Source organism: Chaetura pelagica, unplaced genomic scaffold (assembly GCF_000747805.2).
Source record: "Chaetura pelagica isolate M959 unplaced genomic scaffold, ChaPel_1.0 scaffold532, whole genome shotgun sequence".
In the NCBI taxonomy this organism is placed as follows: Eukaryota; Metazoa; Chordata; class Aves; order Apodiformes; family Apodidae; genus Chaetura; species Chaetura pelagica.
Window position 1 is genome coordinate 63,939 of NW_009952282.1, and position 13,388 is coordinate 77,326.

At 48.2% G+C, this 13,388-nt stretch overlaps 1 protein-coding gene across 1 annotated transcript in view; it reads right to left on the reverse strand.

Moving 5' to 3' along the window:
- Positions 1-12,347, reverse strand: part of TRPM8 (transient receptor potential cation channel, subfamily M, member 8) — a 35,977-nt gene extending 23,630 nt beyond the window's left edge. Inside the window, exons 1-8 of the mRNA XM_010007797.1 lie at positions 12,249-12,347; positions 10,935-11,008; positions 8,839-8,995; positions 5,597-5,774; positions 5,189-5,361; positions 3,900-4,074; positions 2,785-2,858; positions 336-533 (exon numbers count right to left, since the gene is read on the reverse strand). Coding sequence (XP_010006099.1) covers positions 336-533; positions 2,785-2,858; positions 3,900-4,074; positions 5,189-5,361; positions 5,597-5,774; positions 8,839-8,995; positions 10,935-11,008; positions 12,249-12,347 — 1,128 coding nt within the window. The remainder of the gene's footprint in view (positions 1-335; positions 534-2,784; positions 2,859-3,899; positions 4,075-5,188; positions 5,362-5,596; positions 5,775-8,838; positions 8,996-10,934; positions 11,009-12,248) is intronic.
- Between the last annotated feature and the right edge of the window lie 1,041 nt (positions 12,348-13,388).

The window sequence follows — 13,388 nt, forward strand, 5'->3', positions numbered from 1 at the left end:
GCAGGAATTGCAAACATCCAGGGAGCTGACTGTCCCAAACCATATGGCCTTGGCTCTCCTGTGCCCAAACCTAAACCCACACACCTGCTGCCTTCCCAAAACAACACAGCTCCCTGCCCCTTTTGTCCCAGTCCCTATAAAATAGGCATTTCTCTTGTTCAAAACCCTGTTACACACACACACCTCAGGGCTATGCCACGACAAGAAGCCCTGCACATCCCACAGGGAATCACCAGGCAGCAACATCCCTGATTTGGAGGTCACTGGCTGCCCTGGCCCTCGTGTCCTCCACCCTCCTCCCACCTCAGCCCCAAGAGCTCCCTGCCCACACCTACCCACTTGATCCAGCTTTCAGTCTCCTCCTCCGAGAGCCTGGAGATGGTGCGAGGCAGGTACCTGAGCAAGCTCTCCTTGACACACGAAGAGGCCAGGGTGCCTTCTGCCTCCACCAGGCTGGCAATAACATCAGCAATCCGGCCAGAACCTTCCACCACAACACAGGGAATCTTACTCTTAATAGCCACGTTGATAGACTAAGGGAGCCAAAGAGGGAGAGGTGATCACTTAAAGGATGACTGGGTTCTTAGTGCAGTAAGAACACCTGAAGATTTGAGGTTGGACTTAGTCCTACCCACTGATTCCTCACCAAGCAGCCTCCACCTCCTGGCAGAGCTGTGAGGAGCCCCACAGAAGCTGAGGGGCAGGAACCACCAGCCTCCCAGTTTGAGAGTGGGTTAGAAAAACAAACAAACAAAATCAACCTGGAGTCCAAGCTGTGAGCATGTTGCTGCTGTGAACTGCACTGTGGGTCCCTGATAAAAGCCAGATGCTTCTTCTTACCAACTGGATCCAAGTAGCTTTCCTAAGGGTCCTGCTAAAGTGCATGTTTGACACCACAGGCAGTTTAAAACAGAACTTGGCAGGAGTTTGACTTCTCCTCTGCTAGAGCTGGTTCCTGTCATGAGGCACCAGTCAGAAGAGAAAGAGGGAGTCTTTCCTAAGGTCAAGGCATGGGAAGGACAGACATCCAGAGCACAGAACCTGTTGTGTCACTTTGGGCTGATCAGAGCCTCTGTTCACTCCTTGAGTAGATGGTTTCACCTACACCAGCCAGCAACTTCACCTGCAAACAACAGCCAAGGGACTGGCAGGAACCCTTGCTGAACCATCATCCAGTTGCCTTCCAGTGGAGCCTCTTGCCAGGAATGATGCATCTGATTCAACATGGCTTGTATTATTCTCATCAGACAGCCAGGAAGTCTTGTGCTGTGTATCATTTCCTAACAGGGGGGTTGAGTTCTCTCCATAACACACGTGTAACCACAAGGCTGCCCAAGGAACTGCACTGCAGGGCACGTGGGAGCAGCTCCCTCAGCAAAGGCCAAATCCTCTCTTAAAAGCTGGCAATTTGGATCTCAAAGGAGATGGGCACATCCAGTGTGTCATCTTCAGCAAAGCTTTGCTCTGAAACCCCAAGGGATGTTTTCATTTCACCTGAGCAGCTCTGATGAACACATTGAGCTCTGCATTCATCTACAACCTCCCTGTGAGCAAAGCTGTAATTCATCATGTGAATGGAACCAACACGCCCCAGAAACATACAGGGAGGCTGGGATAATGATCTGAGATATCACAGGGTGGTTCAGGCTGCCTGATTCATGTTAGCAATGAAGTGCTAACAGGGACCATTCACATTATTTCTCATCCTGATCAGCAAGACAGCTTGATTAGCCTCAATATTAACAGCAAAGCTCTGGTCAGAATGGGTGGTAAAGATCACCTCTGCAAAATAACTAATTATAAATAGCACCCTTCAATTTACTGACTCAAACACTGACCTACACCTGTCACTGTATCCTACCCTCTTGCAAACCCCAGCCCTTTTCCCAGCTCTTCCTCAAGGTCCTTCAGCCCAGACCATGGCAGCTGCCCTTCTGGCTGCTATTCAGAGTCATCTCATCCTCACCCACTGTTGCTGGTCCCTTCCCACACAGCCTGATCTCACACCCCCTGCTCCCAGGTCCCTCATTGTCACTCTTGCAAGGTGGAGGGGAAAGTCAAAACACCCTGTTATTTAACACTGAGACAGATTCAGACCTCAGCTCTGTTTCCCCTTCCCCAAGTGTCACTTAGACATTCTTATTCACACTTCTTTCTGCCTTCTCCATTCTGTTCATCCTCTTCCTACCTGTTATCTACTTGAAGCCTGTTCCCTCCCCTTCTAGGCTGGTCAGAGCCAGCAGAGCCCTCCCCTGCCTTACTCAGTTGCCCAGATTTAAACTGGGTGCAGCCCAGAGTTCTCAGGAGGTTCAAAGAGGCTCTGAGCTGGAGTATCTCCAGCACAAGGTGATGTCCCTTGTATATCACAAGAAAGTACCCATCTCCACTGAGCAAGCCAAGATTTCTCAAAGCAAAGTTTAGGCAAACTTGTATAAAAAGGATCAAGAGCTGCATGGCTGACAAAGGCTCTTCTGATTGCTGCTGAGCAGACAAAACCACATTTTGGTGCTGGATTTGTTGTGGAAGAACTGGAACAACTGCTGGTTTTCCAGGATGTCAGCCTGAGGCAGCAATTCTGCACAGAACATTTTGACAGAAACAAACTCCCTAAGTTGAAATGCAATTGCAAGGAAGTGCTGGGCAAGCCTCAGTAAAAAAAGGAGTCAACTTAAATTTAAAAAAAAGTGTCAACTTCACCATGTTGCTTGTGGAGCAACCTGTCTTCAATATGAGAGCCATGTCCCTACTGTTGCTCCTGAAGAGAAGTAAAAGGAATAAAATTACCTTCAAAATCTCTTTCCAAAAAAAACCACCTTGAGCAAAACACACAATTGGAATCTTCCCACCATAGTTAGATTCTGTGGAATATGCCAAAAGGTAAAAAAAGCAAAAGATTCAATCCATTAATGCTGTTTAAACAACTTCCTCTTCCTGAGTACAATGAAAGACTTGCCAAGTAGCTCATGCAGACATTCCAATATCAGTTTACTGTTGATTTTGCCCAATTTTGCCCAATCTGTTAACAGCTTTCCCTGTTTTTAATACTCAGTTTTGCCTGACATTCTGCATCCCTGGCTGCAGACACCCTTTCTCCACCAGATGCTTTCTTTCCTTCTCACCATCATAACTTTTACTGGCTCCAAAGTCCCTAAAACACGTGATTTTATGCCATTTAGCCAATACTTTGACCACCTTGAGTCTAGGTGTGAGGTTCTTATCACAAGCTGAAGATTCAGAGCCTTTGACTTCACATTTTGAATCCCCTAGATCCAGGAGCTGGTGTTGAAGAGACATACCAAGCTCATTACAATTCTGGGTTGTCACCATGAGGCACAAACAGCAAATTCACTTCAGCTGAGGTTACACCACAAAAAAAAAACCACCCCAAACTCTTGAAATAAGAGCTTCCTGAAAAGGCTTTTGATTATTTTATTTTTTTTTGCTTTTTGGCAAAGGAGGAGCTGAAAGAGGAATTATTTAGGAGCAGGCAGGATCAATCACCTGCACAAATCAGGATTTTGGGAAAAGCCTGATTTCAACCCCTGTGTAGCTTGTGCTTCAGCTACCTGGAATTCAGTGCCAGGAGGGAACCACACAGCAGGCTCAGCTTCCAGCACAGAGCCCAGCAGGAAGAGAGAAAAGGCTGTGTGGCCAAAACCCACCCCTTGCTGTGTCCCACAAAGGGCTATTGTCACACACAGAGAGATGAGGGGAGGATTCTTGCTCTGAAGAAGCCTGGTTGCTCATGGAAGCCTTGAGATGCAACGCAGCCAACACACCCTTCCAGCTCAGCACCCAGGGGATGCCACCTCTGCTCTCTTGCTCTCAAACTCCCTGTGCATCACCCCAAAGCACAGGAGGACTGAGGGGGAAGCCTGCAGCCTGGCACCCACACCTACCTGGGATAACTCGCTCTGAAATGTACTTTTCTAACTGAGTTCGTACTTTTGCCTCGATCGTGGGCTGTCCATGGGTGCCATTATCAACCAGCAAGAGATGGGTGTGGTTGTTATCCAGGCAATAGAGGGGGTCTCTCTTGAGGTCATCCATGATGTAGTGGGCCAAGTAGTACCCCTAGAAGCACAAGCACAGCTTTGAGCAGAGATCCAAGGGCAGAATATGCACAAGGCAGTGACAGCTGAGCCCCTAATCACCAGCCTCATGGGTCAGGAGTCTGAATTACCTGCCTTGAGAGGCTGCTCTCTGCTGGGTGGTCCCAAGAGCAGCAGCAGACAGGGAGAGAAACCCTGCGTGAGCACACAGCATAAATGTTTGCAAGACTGTTCTTTACAAGAGCAATCTGATTGGTGATGGTTGTCTCAAAATCACCTCAGCCAATAGCACAGTGCAAGTTACCTGCAGCAGTTTAGTCCTTTCAGAGATCCTGTTGAGCAGTGAATGCTTCCTTCAGCCACCAGAAACATTAAGTCTGGGGCAAACTTACTTCTTTCAACACCTCACAGCACTGGAGAATCTTTTAGGTTGGAAGGGGCCTCCTGAGATCTTCTAGTTCAACACTCAAACCTCCTTAGAGCCCTCAGTAAACCAAACTGCTTTTATTTATCTAACAGGATGGTTTTTTAGCCATGTTCTGTAACATCTACTGGACAGAAGTCCAGGGTATCTAAGAGGTAGGACAGTAGTATTGATGAGCAAGATCCAGAACAGCAGCAGCAAGTACAACATGGCTCAGCTAATGGGAATCCCCACTATGGGCTGCTGTGGAGGGATTTCACAGCAGCAGGCAGAGCCACGGAAGAGGTTATTCCCTAGTGCTCTGCCAGATATGAGGTTAGAGCAGCTGAACTTCCACGCAGACACACTAAGCCCACAGCTGAAATCCTCCCCACCAGCTCTGATGTGTGCAACCACCTTGAACCTGAGAACACTTCAGCTTTCTCCTGTCCTGGCAAGAGCACCTGATGTTCCACCTCACTGCTGTGCATGTTGTTTGGGACACAGCAGGTCAGGCTCAGCACAGACTCTTCTACATAAACGCTGCCCCAAGAAGGATTCTGCTTCACCAGAAGGTATGAGAAGAGCTTGACTGACCACTCCAGCTGGTCACCTGGTGGCCCTGAGCACCAGCCCAGCAGGGCAGTGGTCAGCCAGGGACACAACCCAAGCCATTCCCACCGATCCCCCCCCTTCTTTGCTCCCCCCACCCAACCACACGCGCGTTCCTTACGTCGTTGTCGGCGCCGCGGACCAGGGGCTCCCGGTTGGAGATCATGCCCCAGGCTGCGATGCCAATGGCCACCACGTTCTCCTCCGAGCTGCGGCTGATGGTGTTGTCCCTGACCACCTCCCCAATGTACTTCATCAGCCCGCAGTGTGTGCCCCCGGTGAAAATCCAGGCCCCTGGGGACAACAGGACCGGGGAGAATGCAGCGCGATACCCACCCCTAACGCATCACCCGTCAGGCAGCACAACCCACCCCATCTCAAGGCTTTAAGAGCCACTTATTCTTCACTCAGCAGGAGACCTGCTACACACCCTGCCTGACATCCTCCTGATGCCCAAGCACCCTGCTTCCCTGCCAGGCCTCTGAGCTGCTCCAGCAGGAGGCACAAGACCCGCGGGCAGGTCCTTTACCTTTGGACTGGGCAATGTAGATCAGCCTGCTGAAGATCTTGCGCATGCGGGGCTTGAGGGCAAAGTTCTTGGCGCCCCCGGTGACAGAGATGACCAGGTTGGGGGTCTTCAGGTGCCAGTGTTGGGTCATCAGGTCGTAGAGAGTTTCTGAGTCCGTGTCGCACGACAGGCGGAGGTACTTGGGTGAGGGGAAAACAAGAGGAGAAGCAGAGAAAGAGGGTAACAGTGAGAGCTGGGAACAGACCAGGAGTCCCCTTTTCCTCCCTCAGTTACACTCCCACTCCAAGTAGGAGTGAAAGTGATGATGGAGTCTTGTTTTCTTCCCCTAAAGCATCTCTAACCCTCCTCCTACCACCTTCCCCTGGAGGAAGGCAAGAGCCCTGACCTTGGGATCCACAGGAATGCTGGAAGGATGAACACACCACCAAGGAAGTTCAGAGCATCACCATTTTAGCTGTAACAAATGGTATCACCAGCTGAGATTGTGGATGAGTGGTAGCACTGTGGTAAGGGAACTAGGAATGATAGCTCTATTTTGACCACACTATTCAAGCCTTAATTCAATGAACTAGGAACTCCAGGCTCCATGGGTGTGGTGTCCCTGTCACAGCATTTTAAGTGTAACACAAAGCAGCTGCACCCAGGGTGTCTGAAAGCCTGGACACTGATGAGGACACCACACAGAACTCTAGATGAACTGGCTTCAGACAGACCTGCTGTGTCTGGGCTTATGTACAAGGCTGGGCTGTTCAGGAGCCCCTTCACAATCTCATCCCTCTTAGTAGCTTAGCATGATGGACTCTTGGAAGACAGTCATAGATATCCCATCCATACCAGAGACCTGAATCCTCCTGGATTTGGTACAGAACACTCAGTATTTGCAGGAGAGCACCAGCAAGGGATTAGTTTCAGGAAGAAACTTCCTCCACTTAAAGTAAAAAAAGAACTCCTCATCTGTTTCCAGGTTCCCAGGAAAGATGACTGCAACTGGCTGAGAACAGCACATCCCAGGGAAAGCCACAGGCTCCAACACCTGCACAGGGGAGCTAAGGCACCTCCACAGCTTCTGCCCTCAGGAGCATCACCCACACCAAGCCGTGGGTGTTTTCCAGGAGAGGGGACCCTGCCAGAAGCATTCACTGCTCCACAGAGCTGGCAAACCCATCCCCCCTGCCAGCCTGGTTAGCTCTGGAGCCAGAAGGCACTTCTCCTAAACCCACCTGCTGGGTATGACCTTTGGTCCATCAGCAGCTGATGTTTCCAGCCGAATGATTTGGGTCCATCTATACACACTCGGGTGGGTTGAACCCCTGGGGTCACCCCTTTCTTCCCCTGCACAGCTGTGGCTGAGCACCCCAGCAGCCACCCCCAGCCCTCTGGGTGTGCTCCAGCAGCTGAACCCAAAAGGGAGGCCAGAGGAGCACTTTTTCCAGCTTGAGGGCCACCAGAACATAAGCTACAGCAACTGCAGGGTCCTCCAGTGTTACAGGAGCTGAGCAGCAGTGCAGGAACAAAACAGTGTGCAGAGATTTGATTGGGCTGTTCACATCTTTCTGTTTGGAATATTTAAGCTTTGAGAACTCAGAAATATTGCAATAGAAGAAACCTTTTATTTCAGTAAAGGCAAACAGCAGCTTATGAGGCTGAAATTTGCATATCAATAAATATGTTAAGCACTTGGATGTGTTTAGACACTGTTCAAAACCTTCAGTTTTATTTCCCATTGAAACACCTCATTTCTGTTACTTTGCATAAGACAAACCCAATTAATTTTCACACTCTGCTCTGATTTTCCTCATTTATTTTGATTGCCTCATTGCACTGGTGGTAAATACCAGCCATTTAGAAGAGGCAGATGAGCTCAGCCACATGTGACTCCTCACACAGTATAAATCATCAGAAACAGCAACACCAGCTCTTCTCTTCATTCCAGCCCCCCAGTGTCCACACACACCAAAGAAAAACATGGGGGAAAAGCCCAAACAGTATAAAACCTCTGAAGTTCTCCTGATGGGTTACATCCCCATGGAATTGACCATCATTGTAGGTTCTCCACCCTGGGAAATACTCAGTACTCTTTGGTTATGGGCCTGAGCAACCTGGTCAGTGTGGATATGCTTTGAGCAAGGAGTTTTGGTGAGACAAGCCCAGAGAGCCCTTCCAAATAAAATTACTCCATGTGGGTGTGGGAAACACATCCCCTCCTTTCAGCATCTCACAACATCCTTCAGAGCATCCAGCCTAAGATACAGCTGTGTGGAAAGGACCACTCTACATCCACACACTGCCATGTTCTGCCCATGGAACAGCAAGGGAGGAAGGGAATGCAGACCTGCAGGCAGGTGTTGGATGATGTGCCCTGCAAGGTTAAAGCCACTACAATGCATGAGGGGTGATGTTATGGACATAAATACATATGTGCAGCTTCTGCACCCAAGAGTACAGAACCTCCTGAGAAAGGTCTTACATCCCTACAGACATGAAATCCCTGTGGTTATCACCTCATGGATCCTGCTGCACCTTCAAAAGCAAAGCACATCCTCCAGGCCCACGAGTTGCACTGGTGTGCACTCTCACATCATTTTCTTTCTAAAGCAGAAGTTGGTCCACAATGGAAAGGTGCAATGATCCAAAAAGCAGCCTTCTCTTGGTGTCAAAGTCAGACAGTCAGGAGCTTGATCATCCAGGCAATTAAGCTTATCATGTTGGGTTCACCACTACAGATGGGTAAAAGGGTACTAAGCTGCTCCTCAACACCACGACATCTCTGTGTAGACTGGGACCACCAAATGGCCTCTCTAACTGCCCATTGACACAGTCAGGGCACAGAGCCCCAGTGAGAGACATCACAGAGATACTTCAAAATTATCTCCTCCTGGCCCAAGACCTTCAGTGTTTTGTTACAGATCAATTACAGGAAAACTAGCTGCATGACAAAAAGGAAATATAATACTTGAGCATCACCCTCATTCACCCCTTCTTCTGCCATGCCTGGGAACAGATAACCCTTTGCACTCCCACCGTCAGCCTATGAAACAAACAACACAAGATATTCTTCTTTGTTACCTGTTTTCAGGGCTTGAGAAAACAGCTTCTCTGAACTCCTTCCATTCCCACCAGAATAAAATCAAATTTAGCTCCCCCTTCCCTGCTTTTCAGGGGCTTCCACTGGTACTGGGTTCAGGACTCCAGATGCAGAGCACACAACAGGGATCTGATGTCTACCCTCAACAACCACTTACCTTTCCTCTTTTTCCCAAGTTTTCAAACTGGATGTCCCCAAAGGCATCAGTAGGGAGCTCCTTTGTGTGCTTCTTGTAGTTCCACTTTTCACTCGTATTAATCTGAGTGCCCTCAATGTGTTGATTTTCAGGGTATCCACATTTGCATAAATTACCCCTGAAAGCAGAATAAATAGACATGAAGCCCCACACTGAGCACTGAAAAGTAACCTGTGTTATTATTAACAGGAGAGAGAAATTCTTTCACAGCACCAGGTCTGGGAGCCCCACCAGGCAAAGCAGCAGGTGGAGCTACAGAACCAGCTGCATTTGGTACCTGAACATATTAACAGCTAAGAGGAATGGCCTCAGCTGAGACCAGCACTTGATCAGGCTTCCTTCTCCTGTCATCTGCTTCTGTCTGGCACTGGGTAACAGACTGGAGTCCATCTCAGGAACCAGCCTGTGCCCAGGTGAGCTGGCACTTCTGGATGGGCCTCACCTGCCTGACCCCTTATCACACACCAAGGTGCTTCACCAGCAGCTTCATTCTAAACCCTACAACTGTGCACAGAAACAAGGAGCCAGAACTCAGCACCAGACACTCCCAGAAGTGCCTCCATCCACTGCTAACCTGGTGTGCACAAGTGGCTTCCTCCCTTGTCTGGTTTCTCAGGAGGTTTTGCAGCCAGTTTTCTGCCCACCACAGTGTGCAGGACCAGTTGGGAAAAGCAGGAGAACTCAGGCCAAAGGATGAGGACACTAATTACTGCACTTGCAGTGACCTCTGTAGTGACCTTGTCGTTTGCAGAGGTGAGATGAGGGCACATCCTCCTGTGAAGGCTGCAGTGAAGGTGGGTCACAGCCCTCCCCTCTGAAGGAGAGAGGACTGACATGGGTCCTCCTGCTCTGCTGCAGCTTGCAAATAAAGTCAGCTTACCTTAAAAATAGGTAAGACCAAAAAAAAGAAGCCAGCAAGTTATCAGGTATGACTTGCATTCCTCTCCCAGTGGGCTTGGAGGAAGAGAAGCTGCTAAGAACCAGCTCCCCTTGCCAGACACCCCATTTTAGATGGCAGAAGAGGACCCTCAGTAAGCCTTTCTGAAACAAGACTAATTTCCTTCCCCCTCTCACTCCAAGGCAATTCTACCCCAGGCTTCAGAGGAGAATGGAGCTCCTGAGAGCCCTCAGAGCTTAGAACTTCTGCAGCTACATGACTTTGATCACCTTTCTCCCAAGATTACAAAGAAAACTCAAAAAAACCCCAAAAGCAACATTATGGTCCTCAAACGTAGATTGCATAAGAGCTTTGTGCCCAAATACAGAGCAAGTATAATATCCTTCTTAAGGAAACACCAGCCTGGTGGCTGCATCTCTCTGCTGGAAAGACCTGTGGCTTGTGATTTGGGTTCAAAAGGAAAACTGAGATTATGCAAAGCTCTGTTACATACATATATTGTTCTACACCAATACCAGTGCTGGTACTGCACCCCTGAAAGCACCTACATGTTGCCACAATTATGCCTCAGAGGGGGAGTCTGATATTACAGCCCTTCAGCAGAACTGCTGGAAGGCATCCTGAGAGTTAGCATGAAGGTCAGGCCCCTAGTTTTGCACCAAGTTAGTTGTGGAGGAACTCAAACTGATGTATTTCCAGTTTTTACATCAACTCCTGACAGTCTAGAGTGGTCTTCCAAGTGGGGAGTGCACCACACTTTAAGAAAATTAACAATACTTATTTCATCTCTATCTCATAATCAAGTGATTTAAAAAATGTCTTACAATGTGCATAATATTAGTGCTGCAGTAGATGTTCATGCTTGGTAAATAAACAGATATTTGGGGGCATGCTCAAGGTTGTTTTACTGATTGGGTGTGCAATCAAAATAGTTTGGAGATGACTGGTGTAGAGCTGGGGGAAGCACTCCAGGGTACCTGCCCATCAGGCTTGCAGCTGATTTGACCATGACTGCAGCAAATCCAGTGACAAGACAAGTGGGACCCAGGTGAGGCTGCACTGCTTGAATCAGACCCAAAAAATTTGCTCCCCTGCCACAAGGGAGAAACACCCTCAGCTCCCAGCCCCCCTGTAAAACAAGAGGAAAACATCTGCTTACACTGACTTGGTGTCTTTTGTGAAAAAGACACATTCTCTCTTCTTGAAGTTTTCTTGGATGAAGTTGACCAAGTCCTTGAAAAGGAAAAAAAAAAACAACACTTCAAATACCTCAGAAAACAGGAGAAACTGCAGAAACAGCACAGACAGTTTAAAGACAAAGCAAAAATGCTGCTATAATAATAAATAAGTGTCTCCTTTCTCAAAGAGGATGGTAGGAGGCAACTAGAAGGCACTGGTGAGAGTCAACAGAACACAAAAGACCACTAAAAAAACCACCAATAGGCATTCCAAAAAACATGTGAGGTCAGTATTCTTATAGAACAATACATACCAAGGAGGCAAAAGGTGTGGTTTCCCCTTCAAAACAGCATAGCAGGTTTGATATCTTAAGAGCTGCTGGACAGCCTATTTTAATTGCAGCTTATCATCCCCAAGACACAGAGATAACACCTTACCTGGCTTCAATGGCTCAACAGGCTGGCTGTGCCCTATGCAGCATCATATGTGCATGCACTGCTTTGTTTCCAAAGAACTTGCAGCACTGACAATGTTTTTAAAAGAGTGGTTAATTCCGGTCTAAAAACTGCTTAAAAGGCTATGGCAAACATTGTCTTCCCAAAGACAAAAACCAAACCAAACCCAAAAGCCCTCTTGGGCAGGGGCTATTTTAATTCAGCACAAGAGCCCAGCAGGAGTCCTGAACAACTGGAGCCTTGGTTTACCTGAGCTCCAGTTTGTTTAACCATCAACTCTCACATTAACCTGGTAACCCTGCAGCTTTCAAACCTGGAAGATGCAAATTCTCTCCTGATGTGCCACTTCAAGCTAGGAAACTTAACTCCCACTTGGTGACAAAGGTTTGGGGGTTCTGTTTTTAAGCACAGGGTGGATTTGCATTCCCAGGTTTACCTTGGGAGGAGCAGGGAAGACATTCAGCTACAGTTAAGCTACCCATTTGGACAGAACACTTGTAGCTAAAACAGCAGTAAGAGGAAGTTATTCCAAGTGGAAAAGCATCCTTTGAAAAGGACTGTAACATGCAAAACAAAGACAATGGAAGTGAACATAATTAGCCAGTAAAAGCCACGATGATGAGAGACCAAAAAAATAACAGGGAGTGACTGAGAATGTACAACCCAGGGGCACAGGAATCAAGAGGAATGGAATCCATCCTCAGGCAGCCACCAGCTCAACAAGGCTGAAGGGAGCACTGGCAGGGAATCTTCTCCAGGAAGGGAAAACTGCCAAATCCATCTTCCTTCTCCTGACATGCACGAGCCCTGGGCTCAGCCAGGCTGTGCCAGGTACTCACGCCGTCGCTGCAGGACACGTCGATGCTGCGAGACATGCTGGAATAGAGGAGCCTGGAGTTCTCAAAGTTCCCATTCCTTCGGTGCCGCATGGTGCCCATAGAGGCCTGGGAGAGCACAGTGGAGGGGGAGATGGAGGAGTCTTAGAAATGAAGTGTTGGTTTTGCATTCTAGTGTTAGAAACATAGTGTCGGGTTTGGTATATATATATATATATATGTATATACACATATACATACATATACACATACATATATATATATATATACATACATATATATATATCCTAGTGGTTTAAATATATAGTTTGAGATAAGTGAGATCTCTGACACCAGCAGTGGTTTAAATACATAGTTTGTTTGATATAAGTGAGGTATCTGCACATTCCAAGGACACCAGGAGGGGTTTGTGGCCCAAGAACCTGAGGGAGTGAATTGGGCTCCACCTGGGGATCCCAACATGGAGCAGGATTGATGGCCCAAGGTCAGACCCAACAAAGCCCCTTCTGTCCTGCTGCTCAGGGCAGGGTGACGCCAGCAGGTTTGTGAATTGGGAAGGCAGCCAAGGGGGCAAGAAAGGCCAGAATTTTACCTGAGAAGGTAAAAAGTGACCTGCTAGGATGGGATGTGTGAACAGGGGTGGGAAACTTACAGGATCATGGGAAGCGTCGGATGGGCTGGAAACCCTGGAGTGCCCAGGGAGTGGGGAACCAGGGGAGGGAACTTTGGGAATAGGGAATAGAAACTGTTATTCACCTGCCTATGGGTGTGCCTGCTTGTTTAGGTCACCCATTCCTGCAAGAATGTAAATAAACTGCTTTGCTGCAGGGTCTGGGTGGGCCTGTGCATTGGCACCACAAAGGTTTCTCACAGGAGCAACAGTCCAGACAAAGCCAGCAAGGGCACTCAGAGCCCCTGGAACTCAAGGGAGAGGTTATTCCAATCCAGCATAAAGGATTAGGAGGTGTATGGATTCATAAAGTGAAAATTCAGAAAGTAATATTGCCTCTTTATTTCATACCACAAAGAGATCTTCCTCTTTCTTTCCCCACTCCAAAAAGAACTCCAAGTCAACAAGGTTTGAGGAAGGAACATACCTTATAGCCACCCTGTGCAATTCATGACCCTGTCTTAACTCTTTCC